At 39.7% G+C, this 15681-nt stretch overlaps 2 protein-coding genes across 4 annotated transcripts; both read right to left on the minus strand.

The window, feature by feature from the left end:
- Positions 1 to 345: 345 nt before the first annotated feature.
- mknk1 (MAPK interacting serine/threonine kinase 1) lies at positions 346 to 8846 on the minus strand. The gene is made up of 14 exons (XM_061033222.1): positions 8714 to 8846; positions 8095 to 8157; positions 7594 to 7696; positions 7391 to 7489; positions 7182 to 7279; positions 6723 to 6802; positions 6556 to 6629; positions 6338 to 6442; positions 6205 to 6260; positions 6005 to 6100; positions 5715 to 5909; positions 3947 to 4111; positions 3764 to 3807; positions 346 to 2437 (listed from the first exon to the last, which is right to left on the minus strand). The coding sequence occupies exons 2-14, from the start codon at positions 8146 to 8148 to the stop codon at positions 2218 to 2220; spliced, it is 1389 nt and encodes a 462-aa protein (XP_060889205.1). The 5' UTR covers positions 8149 to 8157; positions 8714 to 8846; the 3' UTR covers positions 346 to 2217.
- A 411-nt stretch (positions 8847 to 9257) lies between these two features.
- On the minus strand, positions 9258 to 14336 carry mob3c (MOB kinase activator 3C). 3 transcript variants are annotated; one of them, XM_061033225.1, is made up of 4 exons: positions 14135 to 14336; positions 11476 to 12074; positions 10135 to 10337; positions 9258 to 9588 (listed from the first exon to the last, which is right to left on the minus strand). In XM_061033225.1, the coding sequence occupies exons 2-4, from the start codon at positions 11891 to 11893 to the stop codon at positions 9559 to 9561; spliced, it is 651 nt and encodes a 216-aa protein (XP_060889208.1). In that variant the 5' UTR covers positions 11894 to 12074; positions 14135 to 14336; the 3' UTR covers positions 9258 to 9558. The 3 variants fall into 3 exon arrangements, with proteins under 3 accessions (XP_060889208.1, XP_060889206.1, XP_060889207.1); XM_061033223.1 differs by having other exon boundaries at positions 13970 to 14336; XM_061033224.1 differs by having other exon boundaries at positions 11476 to 12132; positions 13970 to 14336.
- Positions 14337 to 15681: the final 1345 nt, after the last annotated feature.

The raw sequence follows: 15681 nt of genomic DNA on the forward strand, positions 1-15681 counted from the left end.
ATTGACAGGATAGTTGGGTTTTTGATATTATTAATGCCTTTTATTCCTTTTTCTTAGGTTTTCAGGGCCTTATAGGATCAGGTAATATGTAATAAATTGTTCTCTGCTCTCTCCTTCTCTGCTTTCAAACACATCTCAAGGACTCAGCATCAGTGTGTGTTCAGGTATATAAGACCTTCCTGTCCATGCATCCAATACAAAACTGTTCATGAAGCTTCAGAACTGTGACATGTTCACTTGATTCAAAATAAACCAATTTATTACTATTGCTGACTCCTGAAAGAGATATTGCACCGAAAGATGAAGCAAGCAGTTTAAATGATGCAACAAAGATGAACAACAGGAGATGTTAAGGATCTTTTTAATGAGCACACAGCAGACAAGTGGAAATATGCTTTTCACTGGGAGCTTCACTCATAAGACCCCAGAAGAGCTTTGACACATTTCAATGGGACTCCATAATTGCACACTAACTGCATCTCATCTGATGCCATTACAGGTTGATGGTGCTTTGATGGTTCATAATGGGAGCTAGAGGGCTTTAACATAGCAAGTGGTTGTTGTTTATTCACTCCGAGCAGATCCGATCCCTGCCAGCGGATCATGACGGACCTTAGTTGCTATAGGGATGGGGTGTCCATGGCAACAGTGTGAAATCAGGGGCATGTCATTTAGCAGGCAACACATAAAGTTAACAGGGTCAGGGGAAATAAAAGTGATATGTTGCCATCAGTTGCCCCGCTCCAACATCGACAGGATCATAAATGAATGCAACAAATAAAAAAGGTAAAAAATATTTAATTATTTTAAAAAATAAGATCAAAAATTGCAAAAAAAAACTTCAACCAAAGAAAACCTTTGAGAAAGACTTCTACGCCTGGTTAGTCCAATTTTCTTCTACTGGAACATTCAGAATCAAAAAGACAAAACTTCACAACATACTAATACTTGTATAAAAATAAATCCCTTCAACACCAGTATGGTTTCCTCAATCGTATTGTAACAGCAGCTACCCACAATCCCCCTTCAAGTCTCATTCTTACGACCATGACAAATGTAACTTGTTCACTGTAGGTCAATCACACAACAAACACTCTGCGATATCAACTCAATAAGACTTCAAGAAACTAAGCAGTTTTTTGGGGGGATGGTGTTACCTTTCACATCAGTACAAAATGTGCAAAACAGAGTCTGAGGTAATGTTGGACTCTCATGAGGATAATAGTTAAAAAAAGAAATACTTAGTACAAGTGTAGGATTCACATTGTTGGACCAAAGTGATCTTTAACAACTTAATGTATTCAATTTCAGTTGAACCAAATTAGTGGTCAACTTTAAAGTACATCAGTGCTACAGGTAGCTTGTGTTTAGGTGAAATGATGAGAATCAAAAGAGTTTGATCAAAGGCCCCTCTCTAACTTCCACATCTATTCACAGTCCTGCACTCTCTTTGAATTCAACAAAGTTTTGAGAAGAACTCAGTTAAATGGAGGAAAAGTTTCCTTAAAGTGAAGTAAAATTTCTAACACGTAAACCATGTTTATCCTTTGTATCAGATCTAACACGCTGGCATGCTTTAAAAAAGCAAAAATAGAAGAAATCTCCCTTTTCTCAAGTGACTGAGAAGCATCAGTAGTAGTATTCCAATAAAATATTAATTAAACAACAGTTGGATGACAAGAAAAATAAAATCTGTTATAATTAGATGATATTGCATTAGGTCAGCAACAGCTGCAAAACTGAGCTGTACCTACAGTATGTAATGCCGAGTTCATTATGATATGTACAGACAGATACGTGGCATTAAGAGCTGCTTCTGCTGTGTTGGGGTCACTGTAAAATTAGGCATTATTTAGCAGTAATAGATATAAACGCATCCACGAAGACCATTGGAAAAGTAAACTCAAAGCACTTCTTACATAAAACAGTTCACTTCAAGAAATTCAGGAAGTTTTAAATAATTCCTGGAAGAACCTCAGGAGTCTCATTACAATTCCCTGGCTTCTTGGTGCCTAAACTCTGTCTAGGTGATAAGATTACTGGCCATGAACGAGAGCTTCAACACCAAGAACTTGTAGTTGCTTGTGATACTGTGCGGCTGATCCAACGAGGCTCCCTGTTAAAACAAAAGAATAAAAACACAAGGAGGAGGCAGAGGCTAAAATCAATCCAAAAAAAAACAAAAAACAAATGACAAGGGGGACTTGTACTGATCCTTCAGCCAGCAAGGTTGTCCGATGCAGGTGCGAAGTCCTGGCTGCGCAGGGCATTGGACTGCGCTCGCCTTCGGGCTAGTCTGGAGTTGGAAGGAGGAGAAAGCCTCATGGAGCAAACGATGGCCCCGACATCCTCCTGCTGCTCGTCGTGCTGAGAGAGCTGCCGGTTAAAGGCGATGGCGTCTGCTGCAAACTGAGTCAGGTCTTTGGTGCTGCTGTTCCTGGAAGAAGAAGAGGAGGCAGAGGAGGATTTAAGAGACAACTTTTCACCCATGGGTGCAATTTACTAATTTTTTATGACCCATTCTGTACTTCTTGCCTCCTCTCAGTTTTTTGCTCTAATCTTAATTCACTTCCTGGTGAGAGCATTTTGAAGCAAGATTCCCCCACAGAATTACGGCAAACTTGTGGCCATAGCAACAGGGGTGAGGGTGGAGGGGTGTTCTCTATTGTAAATGTTTCAAGAATAACATTACCCTATTTATATCAGCTTAGGTTATATCAAGAGTTTACTGTTCTTTTTTCTCCAACTGTTTTATAGTTTTTTAACAAATTACATAAATTGACTCACCTTCAGTCCTCACACACACTCACAGACACACAAACACAGTGACTACTCCTTTGACTCACTCAAATAAATAAATCTGCAGTAAATTTTGTAGCGTCAAATAATACATCTCTCGTGTCAAGGTTCACTCGCATTTTGATCACACACCAGGTGAGCCTTGTGCTGGAAGCCTGTTATTAATGAAGTAGAAAAGCTAAGAGTGAGTAATAACATCGGCAGCAACCAGCTGCACAAAATGATTAAATTATTAGATGTTGCTCTACAATCGATAAGCATAAACAGGAGGGGTGTAGGACATATCTCTCTCACGACACTTTATCGATCTTCAACGGAAATCTTCTCTACACATGGTACACACTTATACAAGTGCAGTTTATATAAGCATGAAACGTGCCTGTGCGATGTTGTTCAAAACACACCAGGATAAAGTGACCTTCAGAGTTTAAGTGCTGCTACAGGATGTAAAGGGCTGGAGTATGCCACATGGTTATGACGTACTGATATACATTGTGCATTTGCTCTAGAGCTTGTAACTCTGGTGTAATTGCACATAGACTATTGAGTGTGCATACAGACGATTATGGTCATACACAGGGTTAGCATACATAGATGTATTTATGTACGCGGTATTGCACTGGAGTTAGCTGCATAGATGTTTGTAGGCATAGTTAAAAATAGATGGTTATACATGGTCACAGATCTGGTTTGTTCTGAGCCACAGCTTCTGATGACCCTGGAAAGTGTCAAAGCTGGAGCACTATGTTCTCACTTTGAACATTTTGACCAAACGTGGATCATCTAAGGGGAACCTCGCAGACACCTCTAACAGTGGCTCTAATGTTTTTAGAGTCAATGGCCAGCAAATACACTTTGGCAGCCGTACATGCCCCTGGTTGGCCCGCTAAGGTGAAGTCGATGTCTGGAACTTGAAAACATCATCAGAAACACAAGACTTGACTTTCTAATGTGGGTGTCATACCTCTGTAGAACATGAGGAGTTGGAAGCCCTCTCTCTGGAGCATTCTGTAAAAAATATCATAATAATGGAAAATTACAAACAATAAATGAAAAATGGGTGATGCAGTGTTTTTTTTCTCAGACAATATTAGCACACCAAGCTCTAGAATGTCTCTCTGTTGCACACAGATTTAATCATACCCACCCCCTGCACCCAAGGGTGCTTGAGAACCTGAGCAGCACTGAGGCGCAGAGTTGCATCTCGGACTAACAGCTTGGATATGAGGTCCTTGGCCCCCTCTGTGATGTGACTCCAGTCCTTATCCGGAAACTCATACTTGCCCTGCTGGATGCTCTCAAATAGGTTGCTCTGAGGAGAGAGGAGGACAAAAGCATGAGAACCTGACTGTGAGGTTCACAGCAAGAAGCACATTAATGAATCTACTGATGACTGCATGCTGTTCCTCCAGGGTCTCTGGAGCCAAAAGACCCAACATTATCACGTGGTGAAGTGACGTCACAAACTAGTCATAATAAGGGGACAAAATAGGAAAACAATTCATGCCAGAATTACAAGTGTAGTCACGTCCAAGTTAAGCGACACAGCTACACACATTATTTTTCTCCTTATCATGGTTTAAAGCATTGGTTCCCACCTTAGGTTGCAGGCGCACCTATGGGGGGGGTGTTAGGCGCCGTTAGGTTGTCAAAATTAGATTTCTACATATTCAATAAAATCATGTTAAAATGGGGCGCTGGTGGCGCAGTGGTTAGTATGCGCGCCCCATGTATGGAGGCTATAGTCCTCAAAGCGGGCAGCCAGGGTTCGAATCCAGCCTGTGGCTCCTTTCCCGCATGTCATTCCCTACTCTCTCTCCCTGATTTCCAGCTCTATCCACTGTCCTATCTCTCCATTAAAAGCCCAAAAATAAATCTTGAAAAAAATAAATCATGTTAAAACATTACTGTGAAATGTATACAAAGGTCTCTTAAGAAGAAGTGTGTAGGCATATTGTAATGTGATTTTATCAATGAAAACTATTCAAATGTAAGTGCAAGTTTTGAAAGCAATGTATAACCTTTTATCATGTGGGTTCCCTTGCTCAGCTTTTATTAGACAAAAGTGGGGGGGGGGCTCTAAGGAAAAAGGGTGGCTTCGAGATTATAGTTAAAATGAGATAAGAACAAGCTAGAAAGCACATATACTATGATTACAATAAACTATGTCTGTCTGCCTCTTGCACACAAGCAACATTTATAGCCCCTCATAATCATACCAATATCTACTCTAAGTGCAAATCTGTGGTTCTTTGTCTTCTTTGTTGTGTCACTGTGCACAACGTGATGCAGGTGTAGCATGGATGTCTCAAAATGAGGTTTTCATGACTTGTGGTCGTTTTATCAAAATGAAGAAGGTAAAGGTGCACTTAAATAGGGTGCACTATGACACCAGTCAACGTGAGGCAGGGCAGTGCGACTTCAGTCTACTGTTGCTCTAGTGATAACTGAAGACTTGCAAATTAATTCTGAACCAGCCAGTTGTAACTTCACTTTACAACCTGCTCAGCTGCTGACTGAGACGCTTTGTATTCTGGGATTTGATAACTGGAAACACTTTCACTTTCTGCGACTTCCTGAAAATACATTACAGGAAACAAAAGCCAAATACCCCTTTGGTCAGTGTGCAGTAAGAAAAAAGGCAGGCTTACGGGAGAGGCTTTAAAACCACTATTTCATGATGGTGATGGGTTATGTGGTCAATGACTGTAAACCATTGGAAATGGGCTCATCAATCAGCCAAACCCGGATAGGAAATAATCCACATAAGTCATAAAAGATATTACATCCCACTGTAAGACCCAATTCAAAACCTTTTTTATGTTGTCAATTATTTCTATAACTTTTTAGAAATTGATCATTCACAATCAGAAATGGGCAGTGAGTGAATGCAGACGCCGATTGGATGAACATACCTGGCAGGATCTGCAGGTCTCTCCTCGGTCCCAGCCACAGTCGGTGCCACAGTGACCCGTGAAGGGGGGGCTGCCGCTCAGCAGGATGTAGAGGATGACCCCGAGGCTCCAAAGGTCACAGCGCTTGTCGTAGAAAGACGCCTCATCAGTGAACACTTCAACTACTTCTGGAGCCATGTACTCTGCAGAGCCACACTGAGAGAGGGCAAACACACAGAGCACACATCAAGAGTCCGGTTAGCTGTTTTAAAGATCTTGTTTGTGGTATGAATGTTGAATCAATCCGGTACCGGTGTGGTGAGCTCCGGAGTTGTTATGGGTGTACAGGCACTGCTGAGCTTCACTCCACTTCCCAAGTCAAAATCACAGATCTTAACTGGTGACACCTGAGGGAAAGATAAAAAAAACATCATTATATAATAGTTAGAATCTATACCTAGGGACAACTAACATTCTTCTGCAAGCTTTGTGTTCTTTACAAGTCACTTACACGATCGGTATCTTCACAAAGGATGTTCTCCAGCTTAAGGTCTCTGTGGGCAATGCCTGCAGAAAAGTACAATGTCACCTTGACAGAATTTTAAAAAGCAGTTTTTCATTTGGTTGCGTGGATGTTAACCTACCTTTCGTGTGGAGGAAGTCAAGAGCCTGAGCGATGTCGCGGACCACCTTACTGGCCTCCAGCTCATCAAAGTGCTTTCGGTTCTGGATGTGTGTAAGAATGGAGCCTGAAGGAGAAGACAATCGCCTGGAGCTATCAATCTGTGTTCAAATGGATTCATCTACAAACACATATCAGTTTAATGATTGTATTAATGTCGAGTTATGCATTTTAACTTACCTCCACGCAGCTTTTCAAATACCAAATAGAAGCAGGAGCCGTCTTCAAAGAACTGTATCAACTCCAAAATGTTCCTGAGTCAACATATTTCACGATTATTAGAATGTCTTTTTTTATCTGCGTTTGTTTAAATTCATTTAATTTTTTTCTGATACAAATGCACTCACATGTTTCCCTGGCATTGGTAGAGAGTCTCCACTTCTCGAAACACTCTGCTGCGGCTGTGCCCTGCACTCTTTTCAATGATCTTTGTAAAAACAAAAAAATGTGTGTAAATATTTGATTTCATATTTAAAAACTCTCTGGTGTTACATTATACATGATTCTGTCTGTCTTTGATTATTAACTTTATCTTGAGTTTAACTAAACACTGTTAAAGAAGAGAGTGTGCCGAACAAACTAATAACAAGTTATACCAAGACAAGATGTCTGAGGTTTTCTCGTGTTTCTTTTTACTAAAAACTTCAAACTTATACTAAGTCCAAGTGATTTTGAAAAATTGGGCTTATTAATGGAAATACATTTTCCTTCAATGAATGATTTCTACAACTTTCTGGGCTCCTTTAGGCACAGCATGAGACCAATTAACTCTTTTAATGGCGCCTAAAAAAAGCTTCCTTACTAACCTTCACAGCAAACTCATGTCCATTCTGGAGACTTATGCATCCTTGAACTTTAGCATAAGCTCCCTGACCAAGCACCTCATCTGTCAATTTGTAGAGATCTGAAAGAAATGTGATATATGAAACTGACGCAGGTGTGTTTTTGACACAAATTAATAATTATAATAATAATAATAATTGATGCAAATTCAAGACAGCATGTCTGGCAGTACCGTCAAAGGTGCCTTTGGAGCTGTCTGTCGCTTTGGTTCTTTTCTTCTTCTTCCTTTTAGCTGCATCTGGGATGTTCACTGGGTGACTCTTCTCAGTTTCTGTCAAAGCACAGAGGAATCCAATCAAATTTGATTAAAAAAAAAACAGTACACTCTTTGTGTTAACGTATAGAGAAGCATCATAACATCAAAAGCTGTTGTACCTGCTGGGGCTTGGGAAAGGGTTTGTTGTCTTTCCTCTAGAGTAACCCCATTATCCTGAATCCCCCCACAGCTCCCCATTTGGCTCAGAGCCAGGGAGTTATCCTAACAGAGAGAAGGCAAGGGGGGGGGGGGGAGAAAGCATGAGAAGGAATACACAACTCTTCCACTTTCCCACTTATTTATCAGTTTTAAACAGGCTAACTATGTCACATCATTGTACGGTACTGTTACTACTATAACTAACCAGAATAAATGCATCTTCTCATCCTGCCAAAAACAGTGGCCCGATAAGAATAAAGGAAACAACATGATAGGCCCTATCTCTCTGTCGTGGATATTACCAGAAACATTTCTACAAAAACCAGTAAAAGTGCATGACTCATGGAAAGTGATGAAACTTCTGCATTTATGTGTCGACAACCTGTGCAGTCGGTGAATTAGCTTCTGGTTGTATCTCGTCAAACAGGAAGTCAAACGTGTTGAAACAGCTGGGACCTTACCTGGAAAGAGTGCTGGAAGGCATGTAACTCAGTCATCATGCTGTGCCTCACCATACCTGCCAACTGAGACAATATTGCAGAGATATAAATAAAAGGGGACAAGCAAGTTGGTAAGACATAGATGTTAATCCATTACATTGTATACGTGAGTTCTTCGTTTCCCTCTCTGGTCTCAAATTTGTCTCCGTCTAGTTTCGACTACTGAGTGACAGAAAAGCCCCATAGCTTGTACTTGATATCTGGTGTACAAGCCCAAAGTGATTGTAGATATTAACAGATATCTCGACGCTGATTTTAGCTCACAGAGGAAGTGTTGACTTACCAAAGGATTAGCATAACACACGAAAAAAGGGTATCGATAGCCAGCTCAGTAGCGGTACGATATGCCTCATTGACATTAGCAGTGTTGCAACAAAAGTTAAATATAGGCGATAGGAAAAGTATTTAGCAGAGTTACTGCTGACTATACAATCCAAAGTTAGCCCCGGCTAGCTAGCAGAAACACTTAGCTACCCTTTTCCACCTATTCACGTCTAAATTATAAATACTTTACACATTGAGTCGAGAAAGGTCCCCGAGGATCCCACGAAAAAATAGATACAAAAAACCAGTTTCTAACCTGTGTTCAAACCAGCAAAAACCCCCTTTGTCAGAGCCTCTGGCAGCTGATGTAAATATCCTTTGCTAGCTCAGATCCATCTTTCAGTGCAGACAGCCAGTGACGCGCAGGGCGGGAAAACACATAAACAGCTATATGCCCCGCCCCCTTTTTTGCATAGCTTCTCCTCCTATTGGTCGAGAAAACAGCTGACTCTTCTGCGTCACTTGGATTGATTCACGCCCCGCTCCACGTAGTTGGGTATTTTTTGTTCATGATTCTGATCTTTATTTATATCTGATTTATAGTTTCGTGAAGGAGCTTTGGCCTGGTCACTTATGAAAAGAGGAAGTGCGGCCAACGCCACATACCTTCTAAATGTCATCACTATTATCTTGTCACTTCTTGATTTATCGCTGCGTTTTGAGTTGTAATAGCCTGCCCTATGTAAAAGAAAAAAAAACACATTTGAAAAATCACAGACCCTTCTATGGCAGCGTTTTTTTTTTTGCTTGCCACTATAAAACGCTGACATCACAAACAAAGCAGACATTTTCCAATAAAATTAGACTCAACACTGTTTATAAAAAGATCAAACATGAACATGCATGCAAAATAAGAAAGAAGAAATATGAGTACAGAAGACTTAGTATTATAAACTAACAGACTAACAAAATAGCATTAAGCACAATCATTATTGTATGAAAAAGTTTTGATGGTGCACTCAAGAAGAAGTGTGGTAGATAGTTGACCTTTCAAGTTTTGCATCAAAAACCTCCACCACCTTATAAAACATTGTTCTTTGAATGGAGTGTTTTGAATGGGTCTCAGATTATTTCAAAGTGTAAACTTCTTTGTCCATGTGTTTAATTGCATATCTTCTCCGTCATCTCTTTCTGTAGGAAAAGAAAAGAAAGTTAATGTTTAGACAAACAGAAAATGTGTGAGGACATGTGTGTGTGCGGTACAAACCTACACTTCCAGTTTAGAGTGTATTGCTTGTCATTGTGCAAATAAGACCAACAACAAAAAGATTATCCTTTGGAACTTAAGGTTTGACAGTAAAACAAGGGTTGGCTTACATTTATCTTTAATGTGTGTTGACATACATTTATCATCCATGTTTTAATATGTTAGGGAAATTACACTCCTGTTTTACAATGATAACTGAAGCCTTTTATTGGCACTTTAAGCCCTTTTCTCCACGCTCATGTGGGCAGGATGCTCTCACTGTTGGAAAAAGCAACGATTATTCCAACTGTGGGCTACCTTATTGAGTGTGCATTTATTAAAAAAAATATGTGTTCATTTGGGCTGCTTCCACTTGAATGACAAAGAGAGTGATACTGAGATCCTTCCCAAAACAAAACAGTCATTTGATCCTATTTCCTCTGCTCCCTGTCCTCACTAACACACATCTGAGGTTTACTCTATTGTCTCACCAGTGGCTCCAGTTCTGAATGATCGATGAGGTTGAACTCTGAGATGAAGTAGTAATAGTGTTTGTAGCAGGTATTGATGTGTGCTTCGGCCCCCATGCTGCAGATGCTGTCAAAGTGATGGATGTAAACGTGTACAAACACCCTGAAAAGGCGGCTCAGGATCTTCTTGCACACCTGCTGGAAGTTCTTAGGGAAAGGTACCCCTGATGTGAAGAAAAGAGAAGAGGGTTATAGAAATGTTAAGTAAGACCCCACCTGTGAATCAAACTTTTCATCAGAGACATAAATGTAATGATTTTCTAAAATGTAAATCCCCATTTATTACATAAGTCATACCCTAAAGGTTATACTGTTTCACCTCAACAGCATCAATCCTCGAGTTCTAGTCAGTAACTTAATGAAAGCTGATTTACGACAATTTATTCCAGACATAAAACATGATCACGTTTCTTCCACCAAAGTGAAGCCTCTGTATAACTTATCTCTGAACTGAGACTCACAGTAACAGATGGACAGGAGCTACTCCCCGGGAAGTAGTGGACCAAGAAATGGCACAGAAAGGAACTCTTGGCTATAGTTGCTTAAAGTTAACTGCTTGCTACACTGGAGTTCCAGAGAAATTGGCATCTATTCCAAGGTGATGAAAGAGGAAGGTTATTGATGGGTTTTTAGTTTGGGCAGTCACCTAAGTCACTGTGTTTTCCCAGCAATGGAAAAATATCAACAAATTCCCTTGTAAGGGATAGATGACCCAGGCGTAGTTGATGCCTTATGAAAGGCCTGTTGAGGTATGCAAGACAAAAGAAAGTTGGGGGAAAAAAGCTGCTGCACTATGCAGCATTATTTTGCATCTAATGATAGACATATTCATCTTTTTCTTTCCCTATATCGAGTCCTGGTAAAGGTCAAGAAGACAAAATCTATGTTATGTGACCTGCACACTGTGAACGGTAACCCTAATTCTCAGAAAAAGTTGTGCAAAATGAACAGAAAATAAACAACTTCATTGGTTCAAACTGAGTGCTATTTCGCTTTTGGTGCTAACTACTGGGCTAACTTACGGATTATGAATACAAATTCAAACTACCTAATAATAAAATTTGATTGTCAGATCTGGTGCTTATATAAAATAACACCACAATCATCCTGTTCAATCTCCTCTAAATGTCAGTCCCACTCTTTAATTAACCTCCGCTTGAACTTGATCATCCCATCCAAGATGTTAATGACAGGGAACACTCCTGCACTCCAGGCTGACACACAACATCATCGTGCAGTCAGCAATCAATCTCGCATTAGGTTACACACTCAATAATGGTTATTTGTAGACTCTTCACACACCTACTCTGGTGGGGAAGATATCCTCATCATTGATAAGAGACTCTATCCAGTCCATTAGCAGGTTCATGTACTTGAGAGCAGGCAGCTTGGTGGGCTTCTTGTAGTCGTCTCCATCCTGCCACCTGTACTCATACCTAAGCCCCCCCGACATGATGGGACACGTCCGCTCGGTGCAGAACTCGCTCATCGTGCCGTAGATCAAGTTGATCCTGTTGAAGAAATCCACCACATGAACAGCTGTCCAGTCGTTGTGGTTCTCTCCCTCCGGCAGCTGCACCACCTTCCTCAGGTCCAGTCCGGACTTGAGCGAGGCCTGCGCCTTCTTGTAGAGTTCAAATCGCTGGGTGCCCGGTTCAAACCGCTTCCTTGGCCTGAATGTTTTGTCTTTGCTGAATACTTGTCCAAGACACAATGCCATTGACTCAGTGGCTTCCCCTCAGATAAGGGGAGGACAAGCTTTCCCAAATGACAAATGGTTTGAGTCTGATAAAGGGTGGCCTTCCTGAGAGATAGCTTCAACTCAGAGATCAGGTCACAGGAATCAGCTTCTGTCATTTAGAGATTGCAAGTTGCTCTTGTTTTCAGATGGAGGGACATTTCTGTGAAGCAGAACAAGAGAAGCCAGAGGTTTATTCTTTGTCAGTCCACTGCTGTAGGCTGAAATTACAAAAAAATTACACATTAGCAAATAGCAATATAACTGAGGTAAACCCATAATTGTCAGATATGTAACAGAAAGCTTTGCAAAAAAAAGGAAGATTGCAAGCATGCTTTAAATAATTTGTTGGTAAAAAAAAAAAGAAAATAGTAATCTTGTAAGCTAAACAGAAAACTGTACAGTATCTCTGAACTAGAGTTATTTCATCCCAAATGCACCAATATTGTCCCTACTGCTCTGTGTAACCAGAAATGACCTCATCACCAGATTTTCAGTAGCACACAGAGATAAAAATAGCTGCAGCTGTAATTAGCTGTGGCATTTTTTCAGGCAGAGAGTTCATCATAATTGACAGAATGAATGGTGTACTTTGAATCACTCAAATTTGATTAATTATAGAGATTATTACGAGACAAAACATCCACAGTACAATGACAGCTTTGCACAGACATATAGCACTAATATAAGTTCTGTCATCCACAACTTGTAAAATACTTTTTATATGTAGACCCCAGGAAAGAAACCAAAGCTTATGCTGGGTTTGAGGGGGATCCCCAATAGATAGAGAAAATAAGAAAGAAAGAAGAAAGAAATGGTGTCGTGACATCAAATTAGTTTTTAAACACGAAGGAATACAACTTGAAAAACATGAAAAACATAGACGAGTTCCTGCGTGGAAATGGGTCACGGAAATTATTTCTCTGTTGGCTATTTACCATCTGGCTCATATCATTGACACTGTTCAGGAGTTTGACCTAGTTACGTACTGCTGTAACTGTCATTATAGTCAAATTAAGGTCTTAGCATTCAAATGTAAGAGGCATAGGTTACTATAGGAAAATGAGGTGGGAGGTTTATAATACATAAAATACAGGTCTGATGCATCCTTCAAAATGTTACATTTAAATGTGTTGTATTTGCAAAACTCTGCTGAGTTTGGAATCGTATCTGTTCCTACAGGAGACTGCATCTTTATGTTGCTTTCACAGTTATGACTGCAGTCACATTCAAGTGGTTGCAACATGATACTGTATCCGCATTTGTGTCCCATTTTGCACTTCCTGTGGTTGTTTCTCTGCATGCGACTCAAATAAGCAGAAGTCTCTGATAGTATATTATCATCTGCACTCGCTTTATACTGTAGACTAAATGCTGATAAAAGTATTTGTCATGGACTTAGGTTGACTGTGCAGCGCACCAGAAAAAAACTCACAATCTAAGACTACTAAAGTGTCTTTAAGCATAATTTTGCTGTTTGTTCAAGTTTGATGAATCGGTGGTGATTTAAAAGCATGTGAAAGATGAGAAGGGTACTTTTTCTTTCCATTTGTTTTCACAGTCTGCCTGATCCCAGTCACAACTCACCACTGGGGGACCATGAATACGTGGTCATGAGATAGCTCTGTATTTGTCCAAAACAAAAGGGCTTCTGAGGAAAGTTTTAGTGACAGTGTTACATTCAGTACCCGGTTCAGGGACACACATTCAGTCTAACATTAAACAAGTACCCTCCTAGTAACCAAACAACTAACTTGTTTGTAAAGAAAAAAGTGACAGCATGTGGGACATGTGACTCTAATTTGCACTACTTTACGCCCCTCTGCATGCCTCAATAGCCTCAGACCCAAGCATGTCCGATCATGCACTGTTGGCATATTTTCATGGTTGTTATTGGCTTTGCTGACAAAAGTACTCTCAAGAATACCCGACAGACACAGAAGAGGGGGGAAAGGAAAAGAAAGTATTGCAAGTCACAGGAAATAGAAATTTTAAAAAATGAGTGTGAGAAATCAAAACAAGAGATTACAGAAAAAACTGTAGCTGCAGACACCGTACCTGGCTGAAATCCTACAGCCCACAATCTGTGATGTGCTGGAAAGGCAGGAGAAGTTCAGCAATGAATCAGGAGCGGGACAGCTTTACTTTTAACTCTTCAATGAGAACACCTCCAATTGCTCAGCCCCCCTTCGGCTCCTCTGTCCTTCATTGCAGGCAACTTACAGACCGAAAGACTCCAGCTCGATTCCACAGCACAGACAACTCAGTGAAGAGAGAAAAAGTTGTTTGGCTTTTCTTCCTGTGAATGATGTCACATCCTGACTTTGTCTACTGGGCTCCACTGCCTGTGTGTGTTTGTCTGTGCCTAAATGTGGGTGTGTGCATTGAGAACCTATAAATTGGAAGAGTAGAAGGGCTGGAAAAGGTTTTTCCAAACCCCCACTTCATCCTCCCTCTTATTTTTTTTCCCTCTTTTTCCTCAGAGAGAAGCCAGCCCACTTGTTCCAGAAAAGCCCAGCCCTCTGGTAAAGGTCCTGAGAAAACCACCCCTGTTCTTAAGCCACATATAAGACAGAGCGAACAGAATGATATTTCTGATATTTTCCACAAATATTTCTGGATGTTTGGCAGTCCATGTCCCTCTTTTTTTATGTGTCTCAATAACATTTCATTTAAATTCTTGGCCTGTTGAACTCAGAGCTTACCCTTAAATAGAGAAAGTGCTGCAATCCAAAAAAGAAGTTCAAAATAAAATACCTTTATTCAAATCATTATCAAACAAGTTATGCTCGAGTAAAACAAACAAATTCCAGGTTCCCTTGGGGATTGTGTTTTTTTTACAACAGCTGTCTTGACTGTTCCCTTTGACTGGAAGGTGAATGAATGTCACACCAAAGAATGAAGAGAATGTTGGTTGCTGCTACTGTATGCACATTAATGTCACCAAGCAGAAGCTGTCTAGACTTTTTGTTATATAATTCTCATGATACAGTGATGCAACTGTAGCACATGGAATGAGATAATGTGTAACTTAATAAGTAAACGCAAATGGATTTAAAATTTATTTATTTTAAAATTGCTTTTTGCAATAAGATCACACAGCTTTGAAATTTTCTACACCGACTTTTACCAAACATGTTTTGTGTATTATAGGTTCAGAAAAGTATTGCAAGTGAGTAACAGCTAATAGCCTATATAATAATAATAATTATAAGACAATTCTTTTTGGAAAATTATTGGTTTATCAATGAAGATGATAAAAAAAATGGGCTGACTAATAAGACCAAAATGCATTATAGTAAAATATTTGTAATAATATTAATATGATGTTCCTTTTTGGTTATTATTTTTTGTGAGTAATATTATTGTTTTTCCTTTACTGGGTAGGTTTGTGCTTATGTTTGTGTCTTCAGTATGTGCAGTATATAAGTTTATATACATGTATTTATGGATAATAACAACAAAAACAACAATAACAAAAATAATAATAACAATAACAATAATAACAATACAAATGTAAATAAAAAGGCATTTTGCTATAAGTTGCAGTGACCCAACATGTCAGCTTGGGGTCACTATGACTGTTATTATGAGAGATGTTTTATGATATATTATGAATTAACATGACAATTTATTTTATCAGACCACTAGATGATTTTCTTCTGGAAAAGTCATTGACATGATATAAACCTATATCATTTAAATTATGAGACGACATGACAGAATGTTGGCAGTTCATTTTGTTTTACATTCCACTCGAGCCTTTCAGT

Source organism: Labrus mixtus, chromosome 3 (assembly GCF_963584025.1).
Source record: "Labrus mixtus chromosome 3, fLabMix1.1, whole genome shotgun sequence".
Lineage (NCBI taxonomy): Eukaryota > Metazoa > Chordata > Actinopteri > Labriformes > Labridae > Labrus > Labrus mixtus.